Raw genomic sequence first — 19,446 nt, forward strand, 5'->3', positions numbered from 1 at the left:
TTTTTGGACACATCATTGGCATATAATGCAACAAATGGTGCTGAAGTCAACTGATTTTAGTAATCAACTTAACTATCTCTTTGAATATTTTTTATAATGATGCTACCAGTGTTTCCCCTATTATGAGCACTACTGCTGAAATTTTACATGGCTCATTAATATTCTTGACGCAACATAACGTTTGCTAGGCCTGTTTGGATAGGGACGCGGACAGCAGGGAAATGTCTAGGGCTGATTAGTCTGTTATTGACAACGTCAACAGTAAAAAATTGTCAACAAAATTTTGTTGTTGTCGAATAGTCATTTGATCTCATTTAATGTAACATGAGATCACATTAAACTCTAACGATGATGCGCGTAACCAGCACTGATGTTCGCGCCTGACAGAGGAGAGGAAGAATTACACAGCTCACAGTCCAGATGCACTCTGAACATTCCAAACAGCTTCAGGTGATGCAGATCGCAAAGTGTGGGGAAATTATACAAAAATACAAAATAAGTAAATACAGAAGCACTCTTGTTGTGGAATAAGTGGAGCTGGAGCTGCTGCTTCGCTGGAGCAAAACTCTCAACAACTCTCACGCCGAGCTGAACTAAAAAATTGGCAGCCCTGGGAGTAAGGTCAATAAATATTCTATAAGCATTTTTAAGGCATGATACAGGTATTTGTCCGGTGCCTTAATATCGAATAAAAACAAACCAGATTGAAGTTGAAGGCTCATTTTGACTTTCCGCTTCCCTGTCACATGGAGATCGATGAAATAACAACTGAGTACTGCGTGAGTGCGTGAACATAAAAAATGGTAATAGACTGAATTTTGATGCGATTTATTAAGTAACTTTGCCCTGTGTATGTGTGTGATCGTGTACCATCCCCTTGAGATTTGTCGTAGAAAGTGTATGTCCATACGCAACTTCAGTGAGAAAATGAGGTGCGTTCAATAAACAGACTGTTGAATTCAACTGACTGTTGTAACATCTGCTTTTATTGTCATGTATAATTATTTTAGTGTATGAATATCACGGTGTCACATCTGGTTAGGAGCCGCCCCCTCCCCCGCATGACCAACTCAGGTTCTGGTGCGACCATCTGTAGAACTTGGTGACGCTGGTGCTGCCGCTCTCAAATTTTAGTCTGGAGCCCTGTATTCACACAGCTTGTGGTGATGGTGAAGCATTCAACTCACATTTGTAAGGTGCTGTATCCTCTGTAGTTTTGCCAGCTGCTACATTTTTCATTATTTACAATTGTTTTGTCAGACCAGCAGTGCAGCCAGGTAACTCCGCCCCTTCCGCTATCTATGGCAAGACGTGTGCGCTGAGTGCATGAAAGGTGCATCCCAAACTGCACACTTATGCACTATTTTACGTCATGTCCAACATTCCACACTCCATTTTGACAGTTGAAAAAGTGCATCATCCGGGTACTGAAAGAACACTTCTTTTTGCTGCATTTTCAGTGTAAACATACTACTCACACTACACTACAAAATGGTGTAGAATAGTGCAGCAGTGTGCAGTTTGGGACACTCCTAATGCCATGGTTCTCCCTCTAATTTTTTTTTTTAGGCAAATTTAATGATAATCTCAAGTTCAGCACTTTATAAGTGCTAAATATGCTTCTCATCTGCAATGCGATATTTTTGCATTTTGGCGCAAGCTTGGGCTGCACAATTAATAGAAAAAATGATTGAGATTACAATTACAGCTGCTGCAATTAACTAATCATGGAAAGTGTCAATTACATCATTCAATTTAGATCTATTCCTGTAGTGTCAAGATTTTCTATTTACAAAATTTGTTGGTCCGTTGTGTGTGTAAATGCAATAGATTGAAATAGAATCTGTTTAGAAAGAAGAAGAAAGAAAGAAAGCCTTTATTATTGTCACACATTATACATTTTCATATATACAGTGAAATTTCTTTGTTTTCACATATCCCAGCTAAGCTGGGGTCAGAGTGCAGGGTCAGTCATGATACGGTGCCCCTGGAGCAGATAGGGCCAAGGGCCTTGCTCAAGGGCCCATCAGTGGCATCTTGGCAGTGTTGGGGCTTGAACCCCCGACCGTCTGGTCAGTAACCCAGAGCCTTTAACTGCTGAGCCACCACTGCCCCTTAAATAAGTCTATTAGCAAATCAGAAACAACAATTCTAATATTGTTGTTTTGCACACTTTTTGTGTATAATTTATTCAGTAGTAGCCTAATAGTAACTGATATTGTGACAAAAATGTTATACTTTCATATTAAATTATCTGTTAGGTAGAATCTATTTTTATTTCAAATGTGGCACTTATAGAAAAGTTTCTTAATGTGATTTGGCTTCTTTTTCTCATAACAAATACTAAAATGTATTTATTATTATTACTTTATAAAGACTAGATACAGTGACATAACCACAGTTATGAGGAGCATTTCATGATTTTAGCTGTACTGATATGGGATTGCACTGTAAATATAAGGGCAAGTTCCTCCTGTGTAATATATGTTCTGTTTGAAAAATGTTTGATATTAGGAAATAAACTGGATAAAAAAGAAAAAGCCACCTAGGCTACGTTAAATACAGGTTGCATTTTTTTACTATATTGGGTTGTGGCTTGATGTCTACTGGTGTAGTGATTCAGTAGTGTTGATAGTTATTATATGTGTATGCTCTGTTAAAAAAGTTTAAATTATATGACCGTGACTCATAATAGCCGCATCATTGTGATCAGCCCTCATTACCAAACATACAGTTGAAATTTCATCAAAATCACATAATGCATACTAGGGCTGAAATGATTAGATGACTTTATCGACAGCGTTGACAATAAAAAAAATTGTCGACAAAAATGTTAGTTGTTGAGTAGTCGTTTGATCTCATTTAACTTAACATGAGATCACATTAAACTCTAATGATGACACGTGAGAGCAGCACTGCAGCTCGTGCTGGACTGAGGAGAGGAAGAAGACACAGCTCACAGTCCGGATGCACTCTAAACTTTCAAAGCTTCAGGTGACGTAGATTGCAAAATATGAGGGAATTATACAAAAATACCAAATAAGTAAATACAGAAGCACTCTCGTTGTGAAATAAGCAGAGCTGGAACTGCTGCTCCCCTTAAGCAAAACTTGCGTGTTGAGCGTCTTTGAAGGAAACAAATCTTTACATCTTTAATGCAGTTATGTTTAATGAGTTATAGCTTTATTAAAGTTCAAATAATAAGGAAGCAGGTCATGTAAATAACTACAAACTCTGCATTTTTCTGTGCGGTCAGCACCTCTTCTATTAGTTGTGCAAAGTATCCCGATCTAAGGGGAAGAGATTGAAACTACCCGGCGGATGAACACTCTGTCGCAGGGACGCTCATCCCTCGAGCGTGCGCGCTTGCTGCAGCTAGATTATAATGTGGTGGCTCCCGAATTATTGAATCATAATATATGAGTTTTTATTTCCTGGTTAAAAAAAAAAAATATGCCTCACTTTGCATTTATTATTGTGAAGAAAATTGGCAGTACGCAGCTTTATTAATAAAATTCATGAAATTTTAAGTATGCCAAGTGCCTCAAAAACACCCAAATATAGGAAGAAAGGAATAATAAAAATTAATGTGTTGCCATGGCAACACATAAAACAGTATTTAAGATATTAAATATCCCTTTACAATTTTACATCAGCAGTGTCTTGATATTATTCTAAAGAATTTTAACGCAATTCATGTAAACACAAGAGGGCTATTTCAAAGTCTGTTAAAATTGCCATACTTCCTGCTGCTAGTTGGTGGTGCTATAACCATGACCTATAATAGCTGCATCAATGTGATCAGCCCCCATTACCAAACAAATTTTCGTCAAAATCACACAATGCACACAGAAGATACAAGGCACTTCCTGTTTCCAATTTTTCGCCATAAATATATTGCTTCGCCATGACATACTGTTCAAAATATCAAAAATCCGTTCGCAATTTATCATCTACAATGTCTTGACATGATGTTGCACAAATTTGGTGCCAGTCACATAAATCCCCTAAAAGGAGTATTTAAAAGTTCAGTGTCTATGATTTTCAGAAAATCCAAAATGGCTGACTTCCTGTTGGGTGGAGATAATGACTGTTTTCTGATTAACAGTTTTTATTGATTCACACAATTGACAAAGAAAAGCAAAACATATTCACAGAATCAACATTTAACCCCCATTATTCCCTTTCCCCCTCCCAATCCCCAACCCCACCCTGACCCTCAACAAATATCACTGTGGTCACACTTGAATATACACAGAAAGAAAAGAAAAATATATATAAAATAAATAAATAAATAAAAATAATCACAAATTTAAAACTACACTTCTCTCTCCACTGCCCCTCCCCGAGAGCCCTCCAAGAAGGTCAAGTAGCTGCCCCATTTTTTTTTCATTAAATGAATCTAAATTGCCTATCTTTCTACATGACATTTCCTCGAATGCTGCCACCCTCCCCATCTCTGTGCATCACTCTTAAAATGAGGGCGCTCCAGCCGATTCCATCCCCTAAGAACATTCTGTGTGCCGGTCATAACACTGGCTAGGACCCAATGTTTTTTATATATTTATCCCCTATTTTAATGACCGCCTCATCGCCTAAAATACAGAGTCTGGGGCAAAATGAAATTTTAGTGCCCAATACGTCACACATAAAACTCTGAACCCTCAACCAAAATTCTTGGATCTTAACACACCACCAAAAAACATGGGTTGTGTCCCCATCTTCTGATTGGCATTGCCAGCAGGTTTGTGTGTCTTTCAGACCAAGCCTATACAATCTAGAGGGGGTCCAATAGAATCGATGTAAAATCTTTAATTGCATAAGCCTCACCCTTGCATCTCTAGATGTAGACTTGACCTTTTTTAGAATCCTAGCCCACACTCCCTCCTCCAATACCATGTTTAGATCTTTCTCCCATAATCTCTTGAGAGAAGCCGAAGCTCCGTCCCCCAGACTCTGAATTAGCAGGGAGTAATACACTGATGCCTCATTACCTTTTCCAAAAGCAGTGATCACCACTCCCAGAGCATCTACCGCAGGGAAGGTGGCACAGCTGTAAATACCTAAAGAACTGAGATCTGGGAATCCCAAAATGTTGAACCATATTTTCAAAGGATCTCAACACTCCACTCTCATAAAGGTCACTGAGTATATTAACCTCCCTCTCAATCCACTCTCTCCAGCAGAAAGGGGACTTATTAATACATAATTTTGGGTTCAGCCATATGCTCGAGGACACATTTAAATAAATGTCCGAATTAAACACTCTGGACACTTTTGTCCATTCCAAATGCAAATGCAAGATAACGGGGTGTAACTTAACTTCTCCGGTTAGTTTGATGGAAAGGCTTTGCAATGGCGAAATAGGGGCAAGAACTTTGTTCATTACAAAACCAGGGAGGGGCTCTCTCAGGTGGAAGTGACCAATGAGCCAAATGTCTGACCGAATGCATAATAATAAAACAAAATCTTGTGTAGGCCTAGCCCACCTTTGTCAATCGGCCTATACAATTTACTGAAATGTAATCTGGGACATTTACCATTCCAAATGAAGGACTTCGCTATGCTATGCTAATTGCTTGAAATAAGAGGGGGGAGGGGGGGACATCTATAGGGAGAGATTGTAGCAGGTAGTTGATTTTTGGAATACAATTCATTTTAATAACATTAACCTTCCCAATCATAGATAAATGTAATGAAACCCACCTGCCCACATCGCTCAAACCTTTTTATTAAAAGGTCAGAATTAACTCTTAAATAAATCACACAAATTTGCTTGGAATAAAATTCCCAAATACTTAATGCCCTGTTTGGGCCACTGGAAGGCACTTCGCTGAAAAGCCGTTACCGGGCAGTACGCTGTCAAAGACAAAACTTCGGATTTAGACCAATTAACTCTGTATCCTGAGAACTTAGAAAAGGAATTAATAATTCTGTGGAGGCAAGGCATAGATCTAGTGGGGTCGGAGACGAACAATAAAATATAATCTGCATAAAGCAAAAGCTTATGTACCACACCTCCTGCCATCACCCCTAGAAAATCCTCCTCCTTTCTTATCGCGGCTCCTAATGGTTCCAGGGCAAGACAGAACAATAATGGGGAAAGAGGGCAACCCTGCCGGGTGCCCCTATCCAGATTAAAATAATCTGAAATTAATCAATTTGTTTGTACCACCACTACCGGGTGTCTATAAAGAAACTTAATCCATCCAATAAAAGTATTCCCGAACCCGTACATTTCCAGAATCTTACAAAGATAATCCCATTCTACCATATCAAACGCCTTTTCGGCATCAAATGAGATGGTTGCGACCGGAATCTGATCATTCGCCACTGACCGCATGATATTGATGAAATGCCTAATGTTATCAGAAGAGCTACGGCCCCGAATAAACCCCACCTGATCTACAGTAGTGGCCAAAAATATTGGCACCCTTGGTAAATATGATCAAAGAAGGCTGTGATAAAAAATCTGCATTGTTTATGCTTTGATCTTTCATTCAAAAAATTCACAAAAATCTAACCTTTAATTGAAGTAAAACAATTGAAAGAGGGGAAATATCTCATTATTAAATAAATATGTTTCTCCAAAACACATTGGCCACAATTATTGGCACCCCTAGAAATTCTTATGAGTAAAATATATCTGAAGTATATTCCCATTCATATTTGACATTTTTTAGTGCACCTGGGTGACTATGAACATGAAATTGTTCAGCCATGACTTCCTGTTTAATAGGGGTATAAATATGAGGTAACACATAGGCCAAATTCCCTTAATCATCAATCACAGTGGGTTAGACTAAAGAAAATAGTTCTGATGTGCTGCAAAATGTTGTTGAGCTTCACAAAATGGGAAGTGTCTATAAGAAAATAGCCTAAGCATTAAAAATGCCCATTTCCACCATCAGGGCAATAATTAATAAGTTCCAATCAACTGGAGATCTTAAGAATCTGCCTGGAAAAGGACGTGTGTCTATATTGTCTCCACGCACAGTGAGGAGGATGGTTTAAGTGGCCAAATAATCTCCAAGGATCACAGCAGGAGAAATGCAAAAATTAGTTTGGTCTTGGGGTCTGAAAGTCTAAAAAAAAAAAAAAATCAGTATGGCTGCCCCTAATAGTCGACCAAACCTTAGTCGATGAGAACAGTCTTGGTCGACCAAGTTTTGATTGGTCAGTTAGTCGCTGAAAAAAAAAAAAACTCCACAGGAAACCGATGAACCGCTGGTTGGACGCTAGGTGGTACTATGGGGTAATTTTCGTTAAGCAGGGTTAGGGTTAAGCCTACACAATAAAGCAAGACACCTTGATTTCAAACTTTGAACTTTTTTATTTATTTTAACAAAAAATTCAAATGAAACTGGAAATTTTTTTTTGTGAAATTAAAATGTGTGTTATTCAACTTTTTGAAAGGTGGCTTTACAACAGTTGTCAACATCTCTCTGGCAAAGAACCTGCTTCATCTGTGCATTCTCTACCGGTCAGGTATTTTGTTGTCCGGGAAAATACATCATGTGTGTGAATAAATTATTTTTGTTCCCTCCTTCACGAGATATATATATATATATATAGATAGATAGATATCTCGCAATATATATGGATATATATATAGATATCTCGCAATATCCAATTACATCGGAAACCCTGGGGCTGAGGGATCAGTGAATATTCTTGCTTTAGTGATTTTGCATTGAAAATTTAATTAATTTATTTTAAAAACTTAATCAATTACATTTCTAAATTCAAATAGCACTCCAAACGAAACGAAAAAGCAAATAAAATAATGAAGTGATCAAAAAAATTATATATAAGTAGCTAACCTTCCATTTACCGTCGGGCAAGTGTCCGTCTAAACATTCAGGTGGAAAATTACTTACACAAATGAAGACATAAAAACAATTATAAATGTAAATATAATAATTATAATGATGATATTAATCACTGAAATATAAATCATAGTTCGAGGAGAACGTGTTTTTGTATTATTTTATGATTTAATCACAGATGTATATGCTGCAGAGTTGCGTTACCAGTGAACTGCTCTGTGAATTAAACTCAAAGCACCTCCTGAGCTGAGATGTCTGAGGTCATTTACATGATACTATTCTTGACAAAAAAAAAAATAAAAAACCAGAAGACAGAAACAAAGAAACAGTGAGAAACTTTTACATGCGCGTGTTCCACGAGACTGCACGCCTCCGTACAAACAGTGCGTCAGACATGCGCATAGACTGCTTTTCTGTCATCTGTTCTTAATAATATAATAAAGTGTGTTTATTCAAGCGTGTTTAATTTGATAATAATAATAGCCTAATAATAATAATTAATTTAATACATTAAAGGGGACCTATTATACAAAATTCACTTTTACTTGGTGTTTGAACATAAATGTGTGTCAGCAGTGTGTGTACACAACCACCCTACAATGTTAAAAGTCCACCCACTCCTCTTTCTTATATTTCTATTAATCTAAAACAGTGCCTCAAAGTGATTGGTTTTCATTTATGTTCTAACATGACGTCACGTTAGAGCAGGCCTTGCCCACGACTGGTGACGGACTCCACCCTATTATCATAGATCCTCCCCTGAGTAATCTACACACAGTCCGCCATTTTTTGCTGTGCTGGAGCAGCTACGGTAAAAAGAATAATGTCTCAGATTCGTAAGTGTCATAAGTGTTCTGTTGTTGGCTGTAAAAGTGAACATAAGAGTCTTCATGTACTCCTGGCATCAGAGCCACTGAAGACGCAGTGGACAAGTTTTGTTTTTGAAGCAAATGTGCCCCAAAACATACCAAAATTCGTGTATGTTTGTACAAATCATTTTACACCGGACTGCTTTGTGAATGAGGGTCAATATAAAGCAGGATTTTCCAAAAATGTGATTCTCAAGCATGGATCAGTACCAACTGTTCATGTTCCAGCTTTATATCCTGAAGATGTAAGTATCGCACTTTATATTTTGTGAATGTTTGCAAATAGCCTTTCCGAATGTGCTTGTTAGCTGATTCCACGGCTAATGCAGCTAAAGTTACCATTGTCTCTGTTTGTATTAACAGAGAACAGAGCTATGTCGTTATTTTTAATTTACAACCCAAAAACGCTTGCTGTCAGTTACCATTGTCTCTGATTGTATTCACAGAGACCAGAGCTATGTTGAGCGGGGAGCAGGAGCTCATTTGCATTTAAAGAGACAGATTCCACCCAAAAAGAGGCATTTACAACATGGTATAATAAATTATCCGTGGGGTATTTTGAGCTGAAACTTCACAGACACATTCTGGGGACCTGAGACTTACATTACATCTTGTGAAAAGGGCAATAATAGGTCTCCTTTAATGGGGAAAAATAGAAAAATTTCATCTTGACATCGTCAAAAGCATCAGCTATTGGCGATCACTCTGACCATCGTCGATCCCCGAGATCATCATCTGTCGGCACAACGCTAATGTGCATTTCTCTCTATAAATTAACAAAATGTTCTTCTTGCTGGTTTTTCCGACACATTCAGATTCATTACCGCTTTTGCTGGTGTCACTGCGGCTTGCTTCGTGCGTGCGCTTGTAAAATTGATATTTTAAAGGCTCATTATTATGGTTTAGTATTTCTCTGTAATGTAGACATAGACCAAGATTTTTACAAATCCTGTGAAGCGTCTATATTGCTCTAGGAGGCTTGCACACTTTTGCTTCACTATGATCAAGGACTGAGTCCATCAAAAGATTAAAGTCTCCTCCCAATATTATATCATGAGGGGTGCCAGCAGCTTGCAACATCCCTTCAAGATCTATAAAAAAGCCCTGACCATCGCCATTAGGTGCATAAATATTAGCCAAAATAAGACTTTGTCCCTGAATTTCAGCTAAAACAATAATGACTCTTCCTAATTTATCTTTACTCTGTTTGAGACATTTGAATTGTAGATGTTATCGGTATAATGATTCCCCTGCTCTTACTCGAGCCAGCACTATATAAAAAAAAATACCCACCCCAAAATAAACTCCAGCCGCTAGGCGGAAGCAGCACGAAAAGAGCACGCAGAATCTTCAAACAGTCAAGCGAATGTTCAGTGAGCCGTTCCACTCGGCTGCAACATGAGTACCACAAGATGACTTACTCACTCCATTGACTTTATGAAGGACATCAATTGATGTGGGCATGTGAATGTTTTACGGCCATCCTTAGCATCTATTCTCAATTTGGCCGGGAATATCAGTGCAAAAGCGACCTTCTGTTGATGTAAAAGTTTCTTGCATTCCTTGAATCGATCACTTTTCTCTCGTCGAGTTCGCAAAGTCTGGGAACAAGAAAATGCTGTGGTTCCTCCAAGAAAGCCTTCCCTTACTCCCTGCCCCACGCAACACAAGATCTGTATCGGAAGATCTCAGAAATTTGGCCAGAATTTATCGGGGCCTGTCCCCCTCAGCGGACCGCCAAGCCGGAACCCTGCGAGCCTGCTCGACCCCCAGCCCATGGCCTGCCATGTTGAGCAGACTCGGAAAGAGCCCATCCAGGAATTCCACCACATTCTGTCCCTCCACTCCCGCCGGGACTCCCACGACACGGATGCCACTCCGCCGGCCACGGTTCTCCATGTCCTCCACCTTCTCCCAGACATGCTCCAAATCCACCTTGGTCGTTAGCAGGCCAGCAGATATAATTCCCTCTCTGATGACTCCAGATAATCAAACCGATTCTCGACTTCCCCCACTCTTGTGACCACATCAGTACATTTCGTCTCCATGGCAGTGATCTATCGACATATCGCAGCAAGATCCCCCAAGTCAGCAACGACCCCCTCACATGGCGTCACATGACCCCTCATGAGTATGATAGTTTTTCGGCTTGATAAAAACTATATATGCTAAATAGACTAAATATAATGTACATACATATAAATATACAACTAAATATACATCCAAATTCATTACTTAGGTAAGAGGTAAGGTAAGATTAAAAAAAAAAAAAACAGTTTGCCATAACCAGACATATGAACGGTCCTCTGCAGCCACCTGCTGGTTATATATTGTAATTTCACTTAATGTTACTTAAGTTTTTTTTTCTTACCAGGAGATGGCAGCAATCTGCCCCTAACACATGGCATAATCTCCATATATACTTTTGAGTAATAGCCACATCCATACGATCAGCCCCCAAGACCAAACATAGATAAATTTTTATCTAAATCAAACAATGCACACAGAAGATATGAGACACTTCCTGTTTCCCATTGTTGCCCTTAATTTATTGCCTCACTATGGCAACACCGTTCAATATATAAAAGAATATTTTAGCAATTTAGCATCTTCAATGTCTTGGCATAAGATTGCCTAAATTTGGTGACAATCACAGGAATCCCCTAGGAGGAGTATTCAAAAGTTCAGGGCCTGCAATTAAAAAAAAAAATGCACATTCAATCCAAAATGGCTGATTTCCTGTTGGGTGGAGCTAGTGACTGTAATTTTGAAAGTTGTCCAGCTTGAACAATATATGTAGCAAGATTGGTGACCATAGAAGAAACTGACCACACCACTTTTGTCAAAAGGTGGCGCTACAGAGCTCCCCAGCCACGCCAATGTGTTAACTTTTGCCCAGGCCTAATGGCTGACATCTCTGATGTGTGTGCAAAATATCATGAAAATTCAAGCATGCCAAGTACCTCAAACATTTGAATATACATAAAAAGGAATAATGACATTTAATGCATTGCCATGGCAACACCATTTAAGATATCAAGAATCCCTTCAGAATTTTAAATCTTCACTGTCTTGACATTATTCTAAAAAAATTTGAAGCAATTCAGGTAAACATAAGAGGGATATTTCAGTCTGTTATATGTGCCAGACTTCCTTCCGCCAGTTGGTGTATGACCGTGACCCACAATAGCCACATCAGTGTGATCAACCCGCAAAGCCAAACATATGGCTAAATTTTGATGTAAATCACACAATGTATGCAGAAGATGTGTGTGACTTACTGTTTCCCATTTTTTTATGTTAGTTTATCGCATCACCATGGCAACACCGTTGGATATATCAAAAATCTGTTCGCAATTTAGCATCATCAATATCTTGGCATGATGTCACCCACATTTGGTACCTTTAACATGAATCCCCTAGGAGGAGTATTCCAGAGCATGCGTTTTTTCAAACAATCCAAAATGGCCGAAAGTCAGCGTGAAAGTTGTCTGGCTTGATGAGATATATGTACAAAGTTTGGTGACTGTAGCTCAAAAAGGGATGTGCTATTGAGCCCCCCAAACATGCCCAACTTCTAGGTGGCACTACAGAGCCCCTGTATGAGGCCCCTGTATACACGTCCATATATGAATTTGCCAAGCCCTAATGGCCGACAACTCTGACACTTGTGCAAAATTTTGAGTTTTTGAGCATGTTAAGTGCCCCAAAAGCCCCTGAAACCTTGAAAAAAATAAATAAAAAATCCTTAGATGAACAATAGGGTCTCTGTACTTTTAGTGCTTGAGCCCAAATAATAATAATCCTCAGAAGAACAATAGGGTCTCCGCACTTTCAGTGCTTGTGCCCTAATGATAATAATAATCCTTAGAAGAACAAAAGGGTCTCTGCACTTTCAGTGCTTGGGCCCTAATAATGATTCCACTGTTATAGTTTACAGAATTTAGCAAGTTAAGCCATAAGTTCATACAAAATAATGTAATTACATTACCTGTCGTCTTTAGCATAGTTGTTGTCTCTGACAGTCTTGTTAAGCAATGTAATAACTTTGGATTGCATCACACTATATATTAAAATATGTCCTCAAAAACAAGAGTAAAAGTTGTACACAAACACTGTTGTGATGTGCCATGTTTGTTTATGGGCAGGTAAAGTAGTTGCGTAACCCATTACGTCACTGTTCGGTCCTGAAGTCAGTGGAAAAGTGCGGCCGGCTTATGAAAGGCTCCAGATTGCCCCGGCCTTGAACCAGTGGAGCACAGGCTCAGCACGCAAACCATTGCCATTTCGGTGGAAAAGGACTAGCATTGGCTGGAGTAGTAAAGATGCTAGCACAGACTAAATTGTTTTATTTTTTTGTTAAAAAGTAAGTGCATTTAGTGTTGTTTGGTTAAGTGCTCACAGAAAAGATGTGTTTTCAGCTGTTTCTTGATCATTGAGATGGTATCAGCAGATCGTGTGGAGGTTGGAAGCTCATTCCACCACAGAGGACCAGAGAGAGTGAATCCTTTTCTTAAGAAAAGTAATAACAAAATCAAAAGTTTCAGCCGGGGAAGTTTCTAAAATTAGGTTGATTTGACATTGAATAATCCAAAGGTGAACAGAATAGGAACTTGGCCTGGGCCAGACTTGAACCTGAACACCACTGCTCAAAATTATTATTTGCATTGACCACAAATCAAAAGCTCTGACCAATTCCTGTCTAATATGTTTCCAAATGGGTAAACCAGACACTCACATAATCTCAAAGGAAACATAAAAATAGTCTGTGTTAATTTGATATATAGCAACAACAATAGAAGGCCGGTCATATAGCAAATGATTGAGGAACTTTTTCCCCAAATCTGTACCTTAAAACTGATCTCAGGTCAGCCTCTGTCAATCAGCACCAGGGTGATGAGCATTCACAGAAGTCTAATAGGATCAGCGGTGTGCCTGCTGAGAGGTGAGATAAGAGGTAAAAAAAATGGCTGAATTTGTGCGCTGTAAGCAAAAGGGGTGTTTTGTGAAGTGCTCGCACTGATGGATGTCTTTTGAAGATGCTTTTGGGAGTAGTCAGTCCTCTCATCTCTGTCTCTCATTTTTTCTCTTCCTTCTCCCATGTGGGTTACAATCTCTCATCTTCTCTGCTCTGAGTAAAACACACACACACACACCACACCCCTGACTGTTAATCAGTGTTTTTGGATCACATTTTGTACTTGAGAGCCTAGATATATCTTCCAATGCAGTGTCTTGTTTTGCAGTAGGATGTTGCAATGACAAAAGATGGAAAGCATTTTCTCCTCACTTTCTCCTAAAGTTGATAAACCTATTTATTTTGCTTTTCACACTACTCCCGATTATATAGTTAATTGCATTTTATTATTTGCATTCAGCACTGATTTTTCTCTCTGGCTGTCAGCAACCCTAACAGAACAGACCTGTGACCCATTTTTGGGTGGCAACCCACCAACTGAGAATCACAATTTTTTATGGCTTTATGGCATTATAAAAGACAGTGACATGATTCAGGATGTTAACATTTAGAAAGATATTCTCCACCAGCTGAATTGCTCTCTGGCATTGTGAGTATAACAAGCTCTAATCTCAGTTTTCACTTTTATTCTTTGTATAAAATACTCTGGGGGACATAATAATTTGGCACCAATACCTCAATATAACAACTGACGTCAGCCAAATCTTCTCAGAGAAATTGTGCAAGATCATTTGGCTGTTCACTTTGCTGGTAATAAAGCCATCATTGAGATATTGGCTGTGATTTCTACTACACAGTACACATTACGGAAAGAGTTTTGTTTTTTGTTGTCTTCTATAAGTCTTGTTGTAAAACCCAGATTGTTTTACATGGTTTCTCATTGGTCCAAGCTGGAATAGATGGTTGATTTGCTGGATAACCTGCTGCTTGGGCCAAGGTTGATCTAGCAGGCCATCTTGGTCCAGTTGGTTAGGATTGGCAGACCACACTGGACCAATAACAATCCATCTGCCATCTTCAGAAAAACATCTTGGCCACCATACGCTGGTATGACCTGGTTTTTCCAGCAGAGTGGTTATACACTTATTTTCGTGAGACAGTTCTGTTAAATGGCTATTGAGCTAAACATTGCAGTGGCAAAACTGGCAGCCATTGGAATTGAACACAGTATCCAGACGGTGTGATGAATCAATCGGCGAGTGATAACATCTCAACCTATTCTCCTGCTCTCTGACAAATACTGTTTGGCCTGGAGCTACAGTTCAGCCTATCAGTATACACATCACACTTCTGTTTGTGTCTGTTTGCAACAATTCATGATCATCTCTTTTCTAGATGAATTATAGCTTTAATTTTAGCACATTATTTCTCTCTCTCTCTCTCTCTCTGTCCAATTACTGTTTCCCTCTGCTCCTTTAGTACTGAGAGGTTAAGGTTAATTGCCAGTTTGATAGCTGTGTTTATGTGGAGGTCTTGCTGCCATTACTCAAGTTTGTATAGAAGCATAAAACTTGGCAGCTGGTATAATGCATTGATCTTAGATTTAAAAGCATTCATTTTTATACCTCCATTATTCTGGAGTTTACAACCCATCATACTATTTAAAAAATCCCATCACCTTTTGTTCCGTTTTTTTTTTTTTTTCATCTTTTTCATTTGTACACAGTGGAAGATGCTAAATGCTTCAAATAGATGAAGTAGATTGCATTCCTGTTAAAGTGCAGGTTCTGCACTTTCAATTCTACCACTGTGGTTTCTACAAACCACAGTGAAAAGATTATCTAGTGGTTCCCACTTAATGAGCATGAGTTTGTGGTTCTGATCACTGTTTGGCCTCTGGCTGACCCGTTGATTGGGTCTGTGTTAGAGATGGACTCAAGAATGACCTCATTCAGTTTCTACATCACTGTGTCTCTTTTCTGTGTGTCATAGTCTGTTAATAATCTCTACACAGAATAGTTTACTACCCTATTCCTTTTATATTAATGACAGTGAAACAATCTTTTAAATATTTCAGTTGTTAAAAGGTTTAAATACCCTCCAATATATATTTTATTTACTTATTTATGCCATTTATCTGTTATAATAACACTGTTTGAATATCTTAAACATAAATGAACGATAGTGTCATTTATACAGCGATGGTGCTGAACAGCTGCGCTTGAATGCACGATCTCGTTAATGTGTGAATCATAAATGTCCCAATGTTCAGTGGATCAGTACTAGGGGTGTGACGAGATCTCGTGCCACAATATCTCGCGATATTAAAAAGTGACGATATTTCTCGTTGAGGTGAAAAGCTGTCTCATGATATCAGAATGATGGACTGTGAGGGTGAAATTAGCATAGAAGATGCCCCCGCCACTTTTAAATTGTTTGTGTGGCAGCATTTTAGGTACCGAGTGGAAACAATAAATGGCGACAGAGTGACAGACAAGACACGAACAAGGCTTTGGAAGGCTACGTCCTCTGGAGGTCGCATTTATCGGCCGCATACGTCATCGAGGCTGATATGACATTCATTACAAGATGATTAGTTAAAACATTTCAAAATGCACCTGCATTGTTTTGCATTTTGTGACTTTCAGTCGAATAAAAGACTATTTTTCCAGTCATATACACTACCGGTCAAAAGTTTTGAAACACTTGCCTGAAATGTTTCTCATGATCTTAAAAATCTTTTGATCTGAAGGCGTATGCTTAAATGTTTGAAATTAGTTTTGTAGACAAAAATATAATTGTGCCACCATATTAATTTATTTCATTACAAAACTAAAATCTATTTAAAAAAAAAAAGTTTTTGAAATTGATGACTTTGACAAAATAATAAAGAAAAACAGCCAATAAGTGCCCAACATAGATGGGAACTCCTTCAGTACTGTTTAAAAAGCATCCCAGGGTGATACCTCAAGAAGTTGGTTGAGAAAATGTCAAGAGTACATGTCTGCAAATTCTAGGCAAAGGGTGACTACTTTGAAGATGCTAAAATATAACACAGTTTTGATTTATTTTGGATTTTGTTTAGTCACAACATAATTCCCATAGTTCCATTTATGTTATTCCATAGTTTTGATGACTTTACTATTATTCTAAAATGTGAAGAAAAAAATTATAATAAAGAATGAGTGTTTCAAAACTTTTGACCGGTAGTGTAAATATAATGTTAAAATATCGTCTCGTTCTCATGAACCCAGTATCGTGTATCATCTCGTCTTGTGAGCTAAGTGTATCGTCACACCCCTAATCAGTACCCTTACCAGTGCCCGAATTCGTGTTCACGATATACTGATTCACGACATAGAGAGCTAGAGAGCTAGGGAGCTGATTGAGACACGGGGCAGGTTTTTGATCTTCAACCAAAATGTAGATGTAGAATATGTTTCCTGTTGGCCTATTGCAGTTTCTATCTCTTAAGTTTTATTCTATGAGTTTTAGTATTGTGCTTAGCTGTAATTCCCTGTTTTTTTGTTGCCTTTACCTGAGAGAGCCTGTGGTCCAACGTAATCCAACACACTTATCACTAAATGCCTATAAACAACGTTTAGTCATGATTAATATGGTGGCCTTATTGTGGTTGTGTGTGCAGATTACCAGAGCAATAGTTTTTACAGCTAGAGGGCTCCCAACACACACAAACAGTTACTTTAGTACCAGTTTCAGCTCTTTTGTAGAACAAATGGTCATTTCTGCAACTGTTAACATGATTTTCTTTTTCTTTCAGATATTTCAAGAATATCATATTATGAAGGTAAGAAAACATTTTTACTATGTCTGAAATGAATTGAAATGAATTGAATTGGGGGGGGGGGGGGGGGGGTTGTCATCCTAACCGTAATCCACCACTTACAGAATGTGGATTGGGTAGAGCTTGTTCTCTTCTAAAGCAGATCAGTACAGTCTGTTCCCTAGCCTGTCAACTGCATCTGGTCTGTCTGTAAGACAATGGAGCTGCATTTTAAAGTTCCCCCATAACCAGCTTTTCTCATTTGATGTATTATGCATAGATGTAAAAGTGAATTTTTGTGCTGTAGCTGCATGATTTTTGGTTTTAGTGTTAATCGGAGGTGATCTCAGTCAGTGAGGTTCTCAAAAGTCAGATCGTCAGGATGTGCATTTTGCTCATTTAGGTGTGTTTTATTGCTCAAATATAGGAGTGTTTTTCAGGCCTTGGGGTGTGGGTTACTGGTGTTAAATAAATTCATTAATAGTTTTCAGAGGATCAGGAACATAATTCTATCCAGTTCAAGATCCGAATTTTAACCGTGATTCTGTGTATTTGCATTACCAAGGGTATTACTATAAGAAGGGCCTTTTTTTGACAGTAAGGTTCCTGTGTGTCTGTATTGCATCCATGGAGGCCATTATTAAGTACAAAATGGGGCCTATTAGCTGATATTTGAGAACGTGGTTAGTATAGCAGGAAATGACCTGTTTGCCCTCTCTATAGGGAGTGAGTGCTTGGAATAGTAATGAATATCTCTGGCAAAGATGAGAAGGTGAAACTCTTTAATGACAGCAAATTATTTTCTGTATTATGCATTGAAAACATAAGTAAGGGATAGTGTGCTAAAAAGTATTGTATTGGGGTGGAAATAAAAAGATGTCTCAATTTTTCACAAAACTGTTGGTGCTGATGTAACTGTTCTCTTTATTCTGAGTTTATTGACTTTTGCTTACAGTATGGTATGCTTCCTTAATAAATATTGAAGAGGTCAATGTCTTTTTAAAGAGACCTGTAAAGTTATGAATGAATGTTTTTTTTATGTTGCTGCCCTTGTCAAATTCCAAACATTCTGGAATTCTATTGGTCACTTTTTCCTTTGTTCAGTTTGATAATTTAATCATCTGGTATCTTTTTCTCCCACTTTATCTATCTGACTCTGTTTCTGCCTTATGTGATTTAACCTATTTTAGGAAAACATAAGTATTGGAAGGATTGCAATTTCTTGGTTGACTAAATAATTTATGCTAAATCTGTTACGTGATTTCCCACAGATGTAGTAAACAGCACGCAACAAAGATTTAACTGTAGTCTGTAAGCTGAAGTGGCATGTTTGGGATTACATTGAACTTTATTTTAAAAAGCCTATTCTGACATGGAAATATTTCTGCAATGCAGTGCCATAGATTGTGGACACTGAAAGATCAAAGAGTTTTTTCACACTGAACGTGAATGCCGCATTTTTTAGTCGTCATGTTGTTTTAAAAACACTTTAACTTTTAAATGCGTTCAGAGATGCCTGTGTTCTGTTCTATATCTTGCTCTGCATCTTTTTTTGCATAAGAACATGTTTGGTCTGAACAGCCCTTAACCCATTAAAAAGAAGAGGTTTTCACAAGCTCATCAGATTGTTTTCTCTTTTTTTCTATATTGTGATAGAAGGAACGTGATTTAAACCAGGAAATGAATAAATACCTTCATAAGGTAATGCTTTCAGATAGACGGATGGATAGGATATATAGAATAGATAGATATAGTAAATGTGTATGGACTGAAAGTATTGACTCTTGTCAAACAGGAAACCAGCTTCCTTCTTTAAAGCTGTTACCACTTTGTCAGGTGGTGGACATTCCTTCACTCCACCTCCTTCATTCGTCTCACTCTGCATGAAACTCATGAGTTGCCCAGTGCTACCAAAGCTGTTCTAGAGAGTTCCAGACAGCCTTACTGTGTCCGTAGTAAAGCATATTGCATGTCATCTATCCTCGTTCATAAGGTGATTAGCAATTCTTAGAAACTGTAATGCTTTGTATTTAAACATGCTGCACA

General features: G+C 38.3%; 1 protein-coding gene across 9 annotated transcripts in view; it reads left to right on the top strand.

Annotated features, from left to right (window-relative positions):
- LOC127454507 (focal adhesion kinase 1-like) overlaps nucleotides 1-19,446 on the top strand; it is a 119,796-nt gene that overhangs the window by 8,479 nt on the left and 91,871 nt on the right. For all 9 annotated transcript variants that reach the window (XM_051721778.1, XM_051721774.1, XM_051721776.1 and 6 more), the window contains exon 2: nucleotides 17,398-17,424. Coding sequence is in view for 8 of the 9 variants with exons in the window: in XM_051721774.1 (XP_051577734.1) it covers nucleotides 17,398-17,424 (27 nt within the window). In the remaining variant the exon portion in view is untranslated. The remainder of the gene's footprint in view (nucleotides 1-17,397; nucleotides 17,425-19,446) is intronic.

The sequence above is a fragment of the Myxocyprinus asiaticus genome, chromosome 16, assembly GCF_019703515.2.
Source record: "Myxocyprinus asiaticus isolate MX2 ecotype Aquarium Trade chromosome 16, UBuf_Myxa_2, whole genome shotgun sequence".
NCBI classification, from domain to species: domain Eukaryota; kingdom Metazoa; phylum Chordata; class Actinopteri; order Cypriniformes; family Catostomidae; genus Myxocyprinus; species Myxocyprinus asiaticus.